The sequence below is a fragment of the Capra hircus genome, chromosome 3, assembly GCF_001704415.2.
Source record: "Capra hircus breed San Clemente chromosome 3, ASM170441v1, whole genome shotgun sequence".
Classification (NCBI taxonomy): domain Eukaryota; kingdom Metazoa; phylum Chordata; class Mammalia; order Artiodactyla; family Bovidae; genus Capra; species Capra hircus.
This window is the reverse complement of record NC_030810.1, coordinates 91,142,670-91,160,234: the sequence shown is the minus strand read 5'-3', so window position 1 is coordinate 91,160,234 and position 17,565 is coordinate 91,142,670. Positions and strand designations below refer to the sequence as shown.

General features: G+C 42.5%; 1 protein-coding gene across 4 annotated transcripts in view; it reads right to left on the bottom strand.

The window, feature by feature from the left end:
• HIPK1 (homeodomain interacting protein kinase 1) overlaps positions 1-17,271 on the bottom strand; it is a 56,580-nt gene extending 39,309 nt beyond the window's left edge. The window contains exons 1-2 of one of the 4 annotated variants that reach the window (XM_018045939.1): positions 17,008-17,271; positions 5,823-6,900 (exon numbers count right to left, since the gene is read on the bottom strand). In XM_018045939.1, coding sequence (XP_017901428.1) covers positions 5,823-6,898 — 1,076 coding nt within the window. In that variant the 5' untranslated portion in view covers positions 6,899-6,900; positions 17,008-17,271. Of the gene's footprint in view, positions 1-5,822; positions 6,901-15,507; positions 15,580-17,007 lie in introns of those variants that run through there. The other 3 variants (XM_018045938.1, XM_018045936.1, XM_018045937.1) reach the window with 3 other exon arrangements.

Below are 17,565 nucleotides of genomic sequence, written 5' to 3'. Positions count from 1 at the left end.
CCCATCTCAGAGGCATCAAACCAAATAGATGTTATATAAAGTCTAACTTCCTGCATCTGTAGCTTAGGTGTAACTGTGGTTTCAGTGTCAAATGAAATTGCATTGCTTTTTGTCTAGGATAAACTAACGATTATACACTGGAAGTGAGAAATAGATTTAAGGGACTATATCTGATAGACAGAGTGCCTGATGAACTATAGATCGAGGTTCGTGACATTGACCAGCAGACAGGGTGCAACCCATCCCTAAGAAAAAGAAATACGAGAAAGCAAAATGGCTGTCTGAGGAGGCCTTACAAATAGCTGTGAAAAGAAGCGAAGCAAAAAAGCAAAGGAGAAAAAGAAAGATATACCCATTTGAATGCAGAGTTCCAAAGAATAGCAAGGAGAGATAAGAAAGCCTTCCTCAGCGATCAATGCAAAGAAATAGCGGAAAACAATAAAATGGGGAAGACTAGAGATCTCTTCTAGAATTTAGAGATACCAAGGGAACATTTCATGCAAAGATGGGCTCAATAAAGGACAGAAATGGTATGGACCTAACAGAAGCAGAAGATATTAAGAAGAGGTGGCAAGAATACACAAGAGAACTGTACAGAAAAGATCTTCACGATCAAGATAATCACTATGGTGTGATCACTCACCTAGAGCCAGACATCCTGGAATGTGAAGTCAAGTGGGCCTTAGAAAGCATCACTATGAACAAAGCTAGTGGAGGTGATGGAATTCCAGCTGAGCTATTTCAAATTCTAAAAGATGATTGTGAATGTGCTGCACTCAATATGTGCGAATGTGCTGCACTCAATATGAGAGCAAATTTAGAAAACTCAGCAGTGGCCATGGGACTGGAAAAGGTCAGTTTCCAATCCAATCCCAAAGAAAGGCAATGCCAAAGAATGCTCAAACTACCATACAATTGCACCCATCTCACACAGTAGTAAAGTAATGCTCAAAATTCTCCAAGTCAGGCTTCAGCAATATGTGAACCGTGAACTTCCAGAGGTTCAAGTTGGTTTTAGAAAAGGCAGAGGAACCAGAGATCAAATTGCCAACAAGAGTTCCAGAAAAACATCTATTTGACTATGTCAAAGCCTTTGACTATGTGGATCGCAATAAACTGTGGGAAATTCTGAAAGAGATGGGAATACCAGATCACCTGACCTGCCTCTTGAGAAACCTGTATGCAGGTCAGGGAGCAACAGTCAGAACTGGACATGGAACAACAGACTGGTTCCAAATAGGAAAAGGAGTACATCAAGGCTGTATATTGTCACCTTGCTTATTTAACTGCTATGCAGAGTACATCATGAGAAACGCTGGGCTGGAAGAAGCACAAGCTGGAATCAAGACTGCCGGGAGAAATAGCAATAACCTCAGATATGCAGATGACACCACCCTTACAGCTGAAAGTGAAGAGGAACTAAAAAGTCTCTTGATGAAAGTAAAAGAGAAGAGTGAAAAAGCTGGCTTAAAGCTCAATATTCAGGAAACTAAGATCATGGCATCCGGTCCCATCACTTCATGGGAAATAGATGGAGAAACAGTGGAAACAGTGACAGACTTTATTTTGGGGAGCTCCAAAATCACTGCAAATGGTGACTGCAGCCATGAAATTAAAAGACGCTGACTCCTTGGAAGGAAAGTTATGACCAACCTAGACAGCATATTAAAAAGCAGAGACATTACTTTGCCAATAAATGTCCATCTAGTCAAGACTATGGTTTTTCCAGTGGTCATGTATGGATGTGAGAATTGGACTATAAAGAAAGCTGAGCGCCAAAGAATTGATGCTTTTGAACTGTGGTGTTGGAGAAGACTCTTGAGTCCCTTGGACTGCAAGGAGATCCAACCAGTCCATCCTAAGGGAAATCAGTCCTGAATATTCATCATTGTAAGGACTGATGTTGAAGCTGAAACTCTAATACTTTGGCCACCTGATGCAAAGAGCTGACTCATTTGAAAAGACCCTGATGCTGGGAAAGATTGAAGGTGGGAGGAGAAGGGGACAACAGAGGATAAAATGGCTGGATGGCATCACCGACTCAATGGGCATGAATTTGAGTAAACTCCGGCAGGTGGTGATGGACAGGGAGGCCTGTAGTGCTGCAGTCCATGGGGTCACAAAGAGTCAGACACGACTAAGCTGAACTGAACTGAAACTGAAAATATGCTTTCCTTATCTAGACCTTGTCCTTCCATACATAATAAAGTGATCTCAGCTCTAAATGAAGGCCAGCTGGCCTGTTCAAAATGGAAAAGCATTGAGCTGTAAGTATGGCAAACCTTTGTGTCTAAAACCCAAGCCCCAAAGACAGCAACTTTTCTTGGAATTAATCTACATTTACAATTACAGTGGGTTAGGAAATAAAGTATTTTCATCCAGCCACACCTATGGCCAACAGAAACAGCACAGTGGCAAAAACTTATGTCAACTGATAGTATTCTGGCATGTTATCAGCGAGATGAAGCAATGTAAACTAAAAGGGAGGCCAGGGGAAGGCCGGCTCTGGAGCCAGAATGCTCCACTAGTCAAAAGGATTACAGAGAATTTTTCTGAAAAGACAAAGAGGGTAAGGATTTAATGGACTCTAATAAAGCAACAATGCAACATGAAGAGAACCACTGTGGATAAAATTAATGATAAAAAAGGAATGCCTGAGCTGCTACTCCCCTTGCCTTAGGCCCACCATCAAGTATTACTGTGATACAGCTTTATAAAACTATAAAAAGAAAAGATAAAAATAGACAAGGGTGGACTGGAAGACAATGTTGTTGAGATATTGGTACTATACAAGATGATTTGCAGATTCAGTGTGATCCCTATCAAACACCAAGGAGTTTTTTTTCAGAAACAGAAAAATCCATCCTAAAATTCATACAGAATTTCAGGAGACTCCAAATAGCCAAAACAACCTTGAAAGAAAATAAAACCAGAGGTCTCACACTTTCTGATTTCAAAACAAAGCTACAAGCAGTCAAAAAAGCATGGTACGGGCATAAGGACAGACATTTAGAACAATGGAAAAGAACAGACAGCCCAGAAATAAACCCTCATACTTATGGTCAAAGGATTCTGACAAAGAGTGTCAAGACCATTCAATGGAGAAAGGATAGTCTTTTTAGCAAATGGTGCTGGAAAAACTGAATAATCAACATGCAGAAGAATAAAACTGGACCCATATTTCATAGCATACAAAAATTAACCCAAAATGGATCAAAACCCTAAGAGCTAATGCTATTCAAAGAAAACACAGGGGAAAAGCTTCATGACATTGACTTGGCAATCATTTCTTGGATATGATACCAAAAGTACAAAGCAACAGCAACAAAAAAGACAAAATTCATCAAAATTTAAAACTTTTGTGCAAATGACACTATCAAAAGGGTGGAAAGGAAACCCCACTGAATGGGAGAAAATGTCTGCAAATCATGTATCTGACCAGGCATTAATACCTAGAGTATATAAAGAACTTTTACAACTCAACAACAACAACAAAAAAAGACAATCCAATTCAAAAATGCACAAAGAACTTGTCCAAAGACGATGGCCCCAAAGCACATGAAATGATGTTCATCATCACTAATTATTAGGGAAATGCAAATCAAAACTATATGAGATATCATTTCACATACATAAGGATGGCTATTATCCAAAAAAAAAAAAAGAGGGAGAGAGAAAGAAAATAACAACTGTTGGTATGCAGAAAAATTGGAATCTCCCTGCACGGCTGGTGGGAATAAAAAATCATGCAGTGGCTGAGGAAAACAGTTTGGTGGCTCCTCAGCAGGTTAAGTCATTACCATCTGAACCAGCAACCCTAATTCTAGTTTTATACCCCCAAAAAAGCAAAAACTGGGACTCAAACACTTGAATGTCAATGTTCATTACACCATTATTCACAATAGCCAAAAATGTAGAAACAATCCAAGTGTTCATCAACAGAGGAAAGATAAATAAAACGTGGTCTAGACATGCAATGAAATATTCAGTCCTGAAAAGGAATGAAATTCTAATACAAGCTACAGAATTTCAGAGATTAACCTTGAAGACATTATGCTAAGTGAAGTAAGTCAGACCCAAAGGACAAATACTTTATGATTCCACTTATCTGCAATATCTAGAACAGACAAATTCACAGAGACAGAAAATCAAACAGAGGTAACTGGGGTGGCTGGTGTAGGAGAATAGAATAGTTACTGCCTAATGGTTACAGAGTTTCTGTTTTGAGTGATAAAAAAAATTTGGAAGGACTTCCCTGATGGTCCAGCGGTTAAGAATTTGCCTGCCAATGCAGGGGACATAGGTTCCATCCCTGGTGGGGGACCTAAGATTCCGTGTGTGTGTTTGTGTGTGTGCGAGCACGAGCTTAGTTGCTCAGTCATGTCTGACTCTTTGTGACCCCACTGACTGTAGCCTGTCAGGCTCCTCTGTCCACGCGATTCTCCAGGCAAGAATACTGGAGTGGGTTGCCATTCCCTTCTCCAGAGGATCTTCCCGATCCAGGGATCAAAACCAGGCCTCCTGCACTGCAGGCGGATTCGTTACCGTCAGAGTGCAGTGCAGATCACTTGCACCTTGGGGCAACTAAGCCCAGGTGCCACAGCTAACGAACCCACACATCACAACCAGAGAAAAGCCCGAGCAACAGTGAAGAGCCTGCCTGCCGCTGAAGATCCAGCAGAGCCAGAAAACAAAATTCAGAAGCGGACAGCGGGGAAGGCTACAGGGCATTGTGAAGGCACTGCATGACGCTGAATGGCACGTGTTAAAAAGCTAAGTACCACAATTAGAAAAACAAAAAATAGATAGGTGGCATATTTTCTGAATCCCTGCACAGGTTAAAATATCCTTGTATTTTTTTCACTTGTAATATAAAATTCTTAGTTCAGAATTTCTATTCCCTCAAAATGTATTAGCCAAACATAAAACCTGACAAAACTTATTTTTGGGGTTATCTTTATTACTGTTTCACTTCCTGATTGGGTGTGTGTACAATCTGTGTTTAATGCATGACCATTAAAATAAATATCAGATTCCCTAAAATTAATAACTAGACAGATAAATGAGGTACTGAGAAATAAAAGTTCATATACAGATTTTTTCCTTTCTTTCAGTAATGCACCTTGATTATAGTACAGACAAAATTCTATATTTTAGCATTTAAGTTCTGTTCCAATAATTACTATGTATTGAAAAGGTAGCTTTATTAGAAGTATCAATATGGAAATATAAATCACTGAAGTATAAGGTGCTTCGGTCAAGGCCATTTTAGGATAACCAAATGAGTTCATATGCAAGTAAGTTCAAAGACCTATGGAGAATATTAAAACAAGAAAAGATCTTAGCAATTATCTAATCCAATTCTATTATGCAAGAGAGAAAACATAAAATAATAAAATGATGCTACAGTTAAAACTTGGAATTACTCCAAGGCATCTCACCTGCCAAGACTGGAACCTGGAAAAAATAGCAGCATATGCCCAAATTCATCACAATTAAGTAAATATCTTATATATTTAAAGATACTTTAAAATGGGAAGATTATGTATAAAGGTAGCAAGAAGGAATCAGATGCTAGAATAATTCAACTAGGAACAAATTTCAGAATCAGACTGAATTAATTTTTCTAGAGTTAAAATTGCAGAAATAAAATAATGTTACATACAGGAATCCCACATACAGGGAATAAACTGAAATATATTACCCTATTCTGTGCTGAAATCTGTAAATAATTCATTGTTATATGTAGCCCTTTGTAGTACATGCTAAATATAAAGACAGATCTCTAGTTTGAGACACGTGTTTTAGCATTTGCCACTTGCCTGTAGTAACGTGACTGTAAGTAGGTTGAGCACACAGCTTTGGAAACGTGACTAGCAGAACCAAAGTCAATGACCTTCACTCGGTAGGGCTGGCGCACTGGATCAACCAGCATTATGTTTTCAGGCTTAAGGTCAGCATGAATTAGACCAAGGCTCTTGAGCTTCATCAGGGCAGTGGCCACCTGCTGCAAGATTGGCCTGATGTACTTGAGTGGCAGTGGACTAAACTTGTTCTGCTTTAGAAAATCATATAAGTTCTGTTCCAGCATCTCGAACACAAGGCAGGTATGATTCTTATGCTGAAAGCACTCATAAGAACGGACAAAATTATACTCATCAGCATTTTCACTGCTTAGGCGAGAAAGAATGCTCACTTCAATCTGTCCCTGTCTGGCATAGGAGGGGTGGTTCTTCAAGATTTTAATAGCCACAATTTCCTTGGTGCTCCGCTTCCAGCACTTAGCCACCTGTCCAAATGTTCCCCGACCTAGGAACTCCAAGACTTCATAGCTGTTTGTCATAGAGCAAAGGATCTCATGCTGGACCAGCTGGTAATCCCCTTCTCCGCTGGAACTGCTACTCTTTGTGGTGACAGTGGTGGTCGTGGCAGCAGCACCCACCACAGTCCTGTTTTGCAGCATGAGAGGGGGATGTTCTTCTATGATTTGCACGCTACCGTTGCTGTCAACTTCCTCACTTTTTCTTTTCAATCCACATTTTTGATATGGCTCAAGCAAAGAAACGTTGCTTCTGTGAGTCAGGGTCTGGCTACTTTGAAAGGTTGACGTAGCAGCACTGGCCGAGCTATCAGCAGCTGTTACAACAATATGCTCCACTGCAGGAGCTGGGAGGAGGAGGCCCTGGTCGTAAGCAGGGATGTTGAAATTTGCTACCTGGTGAGAGGAGTTGGCTTGCCCTTGTGTGGCTGGGAGGGTTTTGCTGTGGGTATAATATTTGTCGTTGCTGCTCTGTCCAGAAACATCCCAGCCAGAGGGCTCTATTTTCAGCTTCTTCGCACTGCAGAAGGCACTCGACGACACTGATGGGGGGGAAAACACCTGCAGCTGTGATGCCATACCTACATTGAGAAAGAGGAAGAGGAATTAAGCCCTTAATTTTATACAACTCCTCACTTAGTACAGTAGGAAGTTTTCAGTTCAAAAAACCCACAAGTAAACGTGTATCTGGGATGTTTTATTTTATACATTTTCCAAAACTTGTTGCCCATTAAAGAAGGATAAACTTTTTGGTCTAATTACACATCCTGAATCACTCTTTGAGACTCAGCAATAATAGGACAGATTGTTAAAGCGTATGAACATCTATGATGGTTTATAAAATAAAAGCAACATCAATGATAATGCCTTAGATGACTGGTCATCTACGATGCACCAAGAGGCAGTCTAAGCACTTCAAACACATTAACTTAATTCTCACCACAACCTTTTTAAAAAGATACTATCCTTACTTCCACTCTAGAGATGAGGAAACTAAGGCAGAGAGTGGTTAAAATAACTTGCCCCAAATAAGAGAGCCAAGTGGCAGGACTAGAATTCAAACCCAAGTTCTTTGGCCTCAGAGTTTATTCCACAGCTCTGTCTTCATTGGAGAAGGCAAGAGCACCCCACTCCAGTACTCTTGCCTGGAAAATTCCATGGACAGAGGAGCTTGGTGGGCTGCAGTCCATGGGGCTGCTAAGAGTCAGACACGACTGAGTGACTTCACTTTCACTTTTCACTTTCATGCACTGGAGAAGGAAATGGCAACCCACTCCAGTGTTCTTGCCTGGAGAATCCCAGGGACGGGGGAGCCTGGTGGGCTGCCGTCTATGGGGTCGCACAGAGCTGGACACGAATGAATCGACTTAGCAGCAGCAGCAGCAGCAGCACTGTCTTCATTCCTGTCCTAATTAGCTTTTTAATCAATTATTTAAATTTAGACATAGATTGTATATAATATTATAACTATACAATTCATAGATGAATCAAATTTGGGCAGGATACTCAATATTACTAAGTAACAGATCCAAAAGGATCACCAAGAACAGAAACCATAAAGTAAACGTAGCTGATGACATTTAACACAAATACAGACTTCCTACTTAGGTCTGAAATCTGGCTAGCACAAAACACAAGGTTAACAGATACAAGGTTAAGCAGGAGCATATATGAAAAACACACCTTTGTTAGCAGGAGAAACCCTATGTAATAATGTTCCTCTCTCCTCAAAAGCGAATTCAATCTTAAACTATGTTCACAGAAAAAGTAGTGTCCAGAACATGGCAGACAATAGCTCTGTCCACTGCACTGTAAAAGGACCACCGATAAACTGACCAGAAGAAAGGAATCAGGATGAGGTGAAACCTAGAGAGGACCTTCTGAAGAACCTTGGGGAAATCATCCTTAGAAAAATATGGGGAAAGGTAACAAGAATTGCCCACTTATATACAGACACCTCGAGCTCAATAAGCCCAAAGACTAATTACAAATTTGGACCAGTACGAACTTTAGACTAAAGTCCAAACTTGGCACTGTGATAAAGAATCTGCCTGCTAGTGCTGGAGACGTGAGATGTGGGTTCCACCCCTGGGTCAGGAAGATCCCCTGGAGGAGGGCATGGCAACCCATTCTAGTATTCTTGCCTGGAAAATTCCATGGACAGAAGAGCCTGGCAGACTGCAGTCCGTAAGGCTGCAAAGAGTCAGACACAACTGAGCACAAATGTCCAGAGAGTTGACTGAGCCCACAAGCCATTTCATATTTATCTTCTCCCTTCCCAACTATATAACCCTCAGATGCCTCAGGGCTCATACTATCCTCCTCCTCTTGTTTCCCCCTTTTTACTACTTTCGAACAGTATTTATCTGTTTCTCTATTTGTAAATTTTCTCTAACCCAGACTCCTCTCTTCAGCTCCAAATCCTTATTTCACACTTCAATCTGGATCCCTTAGAGACATCTCAATTCAACATGCCCCAAATTCAACTTTTTTAAGACTCCCACACCCAGTTGTTTACCTCAACTGAGAGACACTACCATACATCCAATATCTCAAGCAGAAAATCTAGGTGGCAATGAGTCTCTGTTTCTTAATCTACAAAATGGTGACAGCAATACCTACATTTGGGGGCTCTTCTGAGAATTAAATGATTTAATACAGAGGACAGGCTTAGTGTCTAGAACTCATTTAATATTATTATCCTGACTCATTCCCCTCCCTTACTACCTTCCCTTGGGCTTCCCTCATGGCTCAGACGGTAAAGCGTCTGCCTACACTTCGGGAGACCCGGGTTTGAGCCCTGGGCCGGGAAGATCCTCTGGAGAAGGAAATGGCAACCCACTCCAGTACTCTTGCCTGGAAAATCCCATGAAGGAGCCCGGTCGGCTATAGTCGGCTATAGTCCATGGGGTCGCAAAGACACAACTGAGCAACTTCACTACACTACACTACCTTCCCTTAATCCCCATGTCTAATCTATAACCAAATCTCATCACTCCACCTTCTAAGTGAAGCTGTCTTACAAAATCTCCTCACTTCAATTCCTCCACCACTCCAGCCATGCTGCCCTTTTTGCAGTTTTGGGGAGGCCCTCTAGTATGCTGGGAGAATTTGTTAGGAAAACTGTTTCCTTCCTCTCACAAACTCTGTCACCACTACATTCCCAACAGCATGCTGTTCCTACCTTATAACATTAAATTATTTATTTATAATGTTATATTCCCAGGTACGGTAAAAGTTCCATGAACGCTGGGACCGTATCTGTCTTGCGTCACCAGAACGTGCCACACACGCTGGCGGGTGATTTGACCACTGCCAGCCAACCTCATTTCTAGTCCCTACTGCTTGTGCTAAACTCCAGGATACTCAAATGCTTGTTTTGGCTTTTTGACATCCCTCTTTTAGCTGTGCTGCCCTTGTGATAATGGGGGAAGTCTCCCCTCTAGTAGAGACTGTAGCTTTATTAGTCATAAGAGAATAAACACACATACCTAGAAAGGAAGGAAACATGGCAAAGGGATGTTACAGAACGAAAAGAAGCAACGTGTGTTTTTCTTTGTGCCTGGATGTAGCTAAAAACCATCTGCACTGGACCAAAGAGCTGAAAGGAAGAACCCTCAACCATCAATTTCTAAAATGCTGTCTGGATTTACTTTGAACAGGGTTTCCATAATTTATAAGAACCTTGAAGAGAAAAAAAGTGTAAATTAAAAGAACATCATTGCAATTTAACTCCTAGGTTACAAATTCACAAATCATCTTGTTCCACCTATATCACTGACATAATACCAAACTATAATAAAACAAGAACTGAAATCAAGTAGTGCCTTTACAAAATTTACCTATTAATATATGAAAAAATAACATCATAAAATCAAACATTTTTGAAATTGGTTTCCATCATATATTTGCTAAATCTTTCAGCACAACCTTCTTATACCTGAAAGTGAAAAAGTGAAAGTGAAGTCCCTCAGTTGTATCTGACTCTTGGCAACCCCATGGACTGTACCCTATCAGGCTCCTCTGTCCATGGGATTTTCCAGGCAAGGGTACTGGAGTGGGTTGCTATTTCCTTCTCCAGGGGATCTTCCCCCAACCAGGGACTGAACCCAGGTCTCCCACATTGCAGGCAGACGCTTTACCAACTGAGCCACCAGGGAAGCTTCTACCTAAGAGTATCATAAAACTATCTGAATACAAAATTTGCAGTTTGTAGCTATGTTAGGAATATGGAGGTTTAAAGTAATAACACTGAAAAGAATTCATGAAATATAACAACAAATTTTTAAAGTATGCTCCTAATTAGACACTTCGTAAAAATATTCTATTTACCAGAGCAACGTAATGACAACTTGTCACCCAATGAACTAAATAACAGATACTGATGGCTTCAAATTCACACTGAGCATTGCAAAAAGTACAAGTTCTAAGAAACTGTTCTGAAAGTTTAAGTATATAAATGAATATAATTCTTATCCAGTAAGACAAATTTAAGTCCACCCATAGGGAAATAACAACCCACAATTTCAGTGGCCTTCCCCCTCCCCCCAACCCCCCAGCAAGGGTATGTGATACTGCAGTCAACAGTTTGCCACCAGAACTCTCACAGTGTGGGTGACATTCATCCTGACCTCAACTAGCACTATGTGGGGAAAAAAAAAAAAACACAATCAAAACTGCCTAGAAAAATCTACACTCTTAATTTACATTACCATTTGAAACTCAGCTAAAAACAGCCATCCCTAGACACAAAATACTATGTCTCACAAAATTTGCTTTGTCAAATGGGGAGACACTTTTCTTCCTAGGCTGAGACTTCCCAAACAAAACTATGCAACAGAATTAACATCTGTGAAAAATTTACTATGTATCACACTCTGTTGAGCATATTACACATATTTTCAATTCACATGAGAACTGCTCCCAATAAATTAAAAGCTAACTTCCTGAAAATGTTGCACCTCTTGACTCTAGCAGTAAACTAGTCTTTGCATTTCAAACCTGATTTTCCAAGGATTTAGCTATCTAAATATAATGACAAACTTGCCCACTGAATTAATCCCAAACCAGAACCGGTAGCCAAAAGGCTACTGGTACGTGTATGTATTACTAAAAAGAGAACTGAGTCTTGCTAGGATCCAAGGCCGGAGAAGGCAATGGCACCCCAGTCCAGTACTCTTGCCTGGAAAATCCCATACATGGAGAAGCCTGGTGGGCTGCAGTCCATGGGGTCACTACGAGTTGGACACGACTGAGCGACTTCACTTTCACTTTACACTTTCACACACTGGAGAAGGAAATGGTAACCCACACTCCAGTGTTCTGGCCTGGAGAATCCCAGGGACAGGGGAGCCTGGTGGGCTGCCGTCTATGGGGTCACACAGAGTCGGACACGACTGAAGCTACTTAGCAGCACAGCAGGATCCAAGGCTATCAAAAACAGTCAAGTTAAGAGCTTCCCCACTCCCTCCCATGAGCACATCTATTTGACAATATTAACGGGGTGCCCCACCTTAGCGGCAGGATTCCCTGGTAGCTCAGCGGTACAGAATCGCCTGCCAGTGCAGGAGAAACAAGTTCATTCCCTGGGTGGGGAAGATCCCCTGGAGAAGGAAACGGCAACCCACTCCCGTATTCTCGCCTGGAAAATCCCACAGACAGAGGAGCCTGGCGGGCTACAGACCATGCACGGGGTCGCAGAAGTGCTGGACATGACTTAGCAACTAAGCAACAACCACTACCATCCTATGGGCACTACAGGTAGATAAGCAAAAAGTGAAACTGTTAGTTGCTCAGTTGTGTCAGACTTTGCAACTCCATCTTCTATAGCCTGCCAGGCTCCTCTATCCATGGAATTCTCCAAGCAAGGATTCTCAAGTGGGTTGCCATTTCTTTCTCCAGGGGTCTTCCCGACCCAGGGATTGAACCCCAGTCTCCTGCATTGCTGGCAGATTCTTTACCCACTGAGCTACCAGGAAAGCCCACAGGTAGATAATCTTACCATAAAGAATTCAGATATTATAATTATGAATGAAACTGCTGGGTATGACCATCAAAGTTACCACTGGTCAGTATTTTGCCTTAGTCTTCAGTAACTTCCTTCTTCTCCCTGAGACACCAATAATAAATTCCCAATGCTTTTACTTGGTGTCACCTTTGTCTTTTTGATACAATTTAACAACTGGTTAACTAAATAACTATAAAATCAGTACTATATACTGATTTCTTCCTCTAGAACTTGTCCTCAGCTGCCATGCACACAGATGTACATATTCTCCAGTACACTGATATAGAAAGAGTATTCAGTGGGTAAATAAGAATACACATTCTGTAAAAAAAGGGTAAGACTGGGAAGAAAACTCTTCCACTGGAACACCAAATATCTCTCACTCCACTCCTACCGTACAATCCTGTACTGCTTACTTCAACTGCCTAACCTGTCTCCCCAAATGGTAGTCTTTGGCCTTCTTTTTAAGCTCCCTTCTCCAATTCATTCTTCACCTTACAATCAAAGTTTTTACAAATGCATATCTATCTCCCACTTAAAATTTAGAATAAAGTCCAAAATCTCTCATTTGGATTGTCAGGCTTTGTAAGCTCTGGACCCTGACTATTTTGTAGCCTCATTTCACCAACTCTTTCCTGCAGCACTTCCTTTTCCAGTAGTTCTAAATATCTCTGGGTCTAAACTTGACTGCTCCTGCCTCAGTTCCTTCACACATAACACTGTCTCTCTAAATTTCATTCTACCCTTTTAGTTAGCCTTCTTTTAACTACCATTTATCCTTTCAGCCTCTACTTAAAGCTCATGTTTTCAGTGTGGCACAAGACTGTTGGTCTGGATTATAGTTTAGTCTCTCCTCCATCCCATGCACAAAGCCAGACTCCATTTACCAGTCCCTCTCTCCAATACAAAGTGATACATGAGCCTTTAGCATTCTCTTCCTTTTCCACCAAGAGGAACCCACGAAGACCCAGTTTCTGCCAGGAGACAACACTCGAGGGAGGGCAGAGCAGCAAGATGGAAAGAGCACGGGTACCTGAATGATCATATAGAGCAGAGTCCCCTGCCCATCAAAAAGTAGCAGAAGGACCCAAAAAGGAAAACAAGGGCCAGAACACATACTGACTTGTGGGCCACTCTGGATTTTTATTCTAAGTATGACTATTTGAAAATATTTATTTAAAAGATAACTTCTAAAAAAAAAGTTGACTTCCCTTCTGAACTGCAAGTTCTAAGAGGGCAATTGTCAATAGCAGAGTATCATCTTCCTTTGTATCACCAGCATCAATCATAATGGACGGAATACAGCATGTGTCAAATGTTTGATAGAATGAATGAATATAAAGAGACCATGTTATTTCTCCATATATAAAGGGATCTCAGAAGTCATTCTCACTAAATTAGAGAAATACACGTGATAAAAATTACAGCCTCTTGTCTACAAGAGAATACTTTTCTAAGTATAGTAATATAGAAGAAAAAAATAACCTTGAAGCCCTGAGGACACTATTTGAATCAAAGTTCCCCACCCCCTTTCCTGTAGCACTTCCTTCATATGGAACCATGTGTAAGGAGCCAGTTCCCCAACCAGTATGCAAAAACAGGGTGTGGAATAGTGGTGTTAGCTGACAAAGTAGTAACTCTACAATTCTATGTAATTTCCAGCCATTTAAACCAATTTTGGAATATTTTGGTAAACTGGCTGAGGTGCTTTCCTTCTAGGGAAGAAATTTTTTTCCTAAATTTCAATAGCTGTCTTAGATTTATTTGGAATGACAAACCTAAAGCAACAGAACAAAAGAAAAGTAGGTTTTTCTGGTGTTTGGTAAAATGGTACTATCCTAGTATGTACACAGGACAGTCTATAATATCTATAAAGTTAACAGTAAAGAAAACTATACCTCAGTTTCTATCATAAGAAAAATGGCAAATTAACAAAGCATAGACCAATATGAAACACGAACACTAAGAGAGGACCTTTAGCCAGAAAGGGCCTAAGGAAAATAGGACTCAAGTAGGGTAACAACAGTCTGACAGATGGAAGGCAGATGAAGGTCTTACAGATAAAAGAGCTAACTTGAGAAAGTATTCCAGGGGATATGGAAAAATGAAAAGCTGTTTAGAGTATTTGACTGGAGAAGACACTGGCAAAAGAAAAAAGTACAGGGATTCTTGCAGCTAAAATAGAGCTTAAAAGACCCTTTCTAAAACGCCCTAATTCTAAGATGAGAAAAAGTAGACCCAAGAAAGCCACACAAGTTTTACCCAGAGCTAATTAACAGTAATGCTGTCAAAAAATTCAGGTTTTCTGATTCTTTTTCATTAAGTATGGTGGGAAAGCATTGTCCCAGGCATCCTTAAAGAAGCCAAAAGAAATGCACCCAAGTTTCCCTGTCTCCAAAGAACTTAAAATGTTGCTTAGTTAGTGTGACACATAAAAAAGGAAAATATAAAAACAGGATGTAAAAAATTTTTTAAGTGTCAAATTATGCTTTACAAAAATACATAAGGTATTTAGGGAGCTGGGAGATTGGAAATAAAAAATAAAAACAAAAAAGGAACCAAAAAGCACATCAATGACTGTTGAAGTGGTACTTGAAAGAAAAATTATTTTGATGACTTCTGTTCAGAATGGAATTAAATTTAAGGGACGAAACTGGGGAGGAATTAATAACTGTAACTTTAAAAATTATGGATTGCTTTATACAGTCATGAAAATAAAAGGGCCAATCAGGAAGTTCATGTTTGCAAAATTACCTCAAATTACAGAAGAACCAGTTACAATATATAACTAACAAGTTGCACAAGTTCCAAGTGTAAGAAGTTCATAAGGCAGGTTTGGCTCACTGATTTCTACCAACAGAACCAATGACTAAGCTGTGCTTATGAAAACCAAACCACAGAAAAAAAGAATTCTATTTTCCAGAGAATTGTGGATGTTGAGATTATCTTTTTTTTTCCCCCCCTGTTAGTAGAAAGTTCTGGTTTGGTTTTCAATCTCAAGTTACCAATCAACTTGCTCTGCAATCCATAAAACTACAGTGTCCAGATAGGATAAAGATATCGCCAGCAAAAGTCTTATTATTAACCAGAGTCAGTATATTTACAAGATCTCATTCACCATTTTACTGGTAAAATGCTTTACTAGCCTGACTGCCTCCAGTTGCAACCACAAGTACCTTACCAAAATATTCTTCAAGCCAGGGAACAGTGTCTTAAAGTCAATGATATCCTTCTTCACACCATCATACCAGTTCTACAACACAGAACCCGGAGATTATTACATGTATCTCCAAAATCACCAGCTGCATTAACAACAACTATATAAAATGACCTGCATATTTTTTAGATGTTTTACAGAGAGCTTTAGACCTACATATGAAAAAGAGCTGGTAATGATTTGCATTCTCTGTATTTTAAAAAAAAACTACACTACAGACCAGGAATCAAAAATAGCTTTACACAAACAAGAGCAAAATTGTAGGTTTTGCTGAGGGCATCAGCCACTTAATTTAACCCCATTTCATCAGGAGCAGGAAGCCATGCTGCTGTTTTCATCAGTTACTAGGAAACAAATAAGATAAAGGAAGGATTGGGCAGAAGAGTCTATAGCTGAAATTAATAATTTGATACAGTGACTGAAAATTCCCAAAGGAAAAAAGCACCTAGAGCTGCCTCAAAAAGAGAATCTGCAACATAATCAATGGTTTAATTGGAGAAAAGACACACTCGAGCTTGGGGCTGTTTTTTCCCCCCTTCTCTAGCCCCTCCTCCCTTCCCCCACCTAAACAGGAAAGAAAGCGCGCCCAGCGTAAACACAGGCCAAACCTCACGGTTTGTCACCACAACAAACTGGAGGTTAGACCAGCGCTCTTGGAGACTGAGTCCCAGGTCTCGGTTGCTAGGCACAAAAACGGCCTCTTTCCCACAGACCTGTGAACACCGGGGCGGGGGTGGGGGTGGGGGACTGGGGCGCGGAGGCTCACCCAAGAGTTTTGGTGGTTTCCTCCCACCCCACCCCCGAGACTTTTTTTTTTTTTTAACGAAAGCTTTGGCAAAGTGGCGACAAACAGCAAAAGTTTCCCTTTGAGCCAGACTTCTAGATCTACCTAACACAGATATACATTTAGGTTGGCCGGTCCCACGGAGTCTCCACCATCATCACGATTTACCAAGCTAACGATTAAAGAACACAAGCGGAGAGGATAGGAGGGCTTCCACACCCACCCCACGCCGCCGTCCGTTCCAGACACCGCTTCCTTGTCCCCAGCAGCACAGATAGCCCCAAACCAAGGCGCTAAGCAGAGCTGTGAAATTCACACGCGCAAGCCATACAGTGGGAACCGGCCACGACACCCGAGGAAAAACCGGCCGGGTGAGGAGAGGCCAGGCGGCCCCCTGTCATCTGAGGACAACACGCCCAGGAGAGAAGTGGCAGGACACAGGAGGAGTTGCCTCGAAAAGAAGCCCACTGCCTCCCCACTTTCTTGGGAACGCCATCCCCTCCGCGGCCGGGCCGCAGGGCTTGGCGCCGGGTCCCGGGTGGGGGCTGCCGAGGGAGGCGCCCCCCGCAAGGCCGGGCGCCCCGGAGAGCCCGCGGCCAGCCTGGCCCCGCCTCGGGGACTCGATAGGAGATCGCTCCCCGCCGAGGCCCCTGCCCGCCCGCTCTCCCGCCTCGACTCACCGCCGGTGTGTCTTCTGGTTCTCAGCCGCGAGCTGGGGCTGCCGTGAGGAGGCGGCGGAGGAGACGAGATCCGGGGCCCCGCCGCCGGGTCATCATACCCCCTGCGCGAGCCGGCCCGGGCCCCGGCCCCCGCCCCCCGGAGCCGTCCCCGCGCCCGTCCCGCGAGGGGAGCCTTCTCAGCCTCCCGCCCGCTCCACCGCCCGGCCCCTCTCCGCCGCCGCCGCCGCCTCAGACCCGCGCGCTCCCTCCTCGGCCTCCCGCTGCTGTCCGGGGCCACCGCCGGGCCCCTAGCTCCGCAGCCGCGGTTGTCGCCAGACCCGACAAGCTGAGCGCCGAGCGTCCGCCCTCATCCGGCCCGCCCCGCCTCACGGGAACTAGTCCCGGGTCCCGCGCCATGACACCTACTGAGGCGGAAGTCCGGGAGAGCGGGAGGATTACGACGACCTCATATTACGGGTGGGAGTGGAAGTGGGAGTGAGTGGACCTCCGTGGGGAGCCAGCGTGGATCGAGTGCTGGGGCCATCTCCCCGCCCCCTCCGCACGGCCAACACCGAGGTG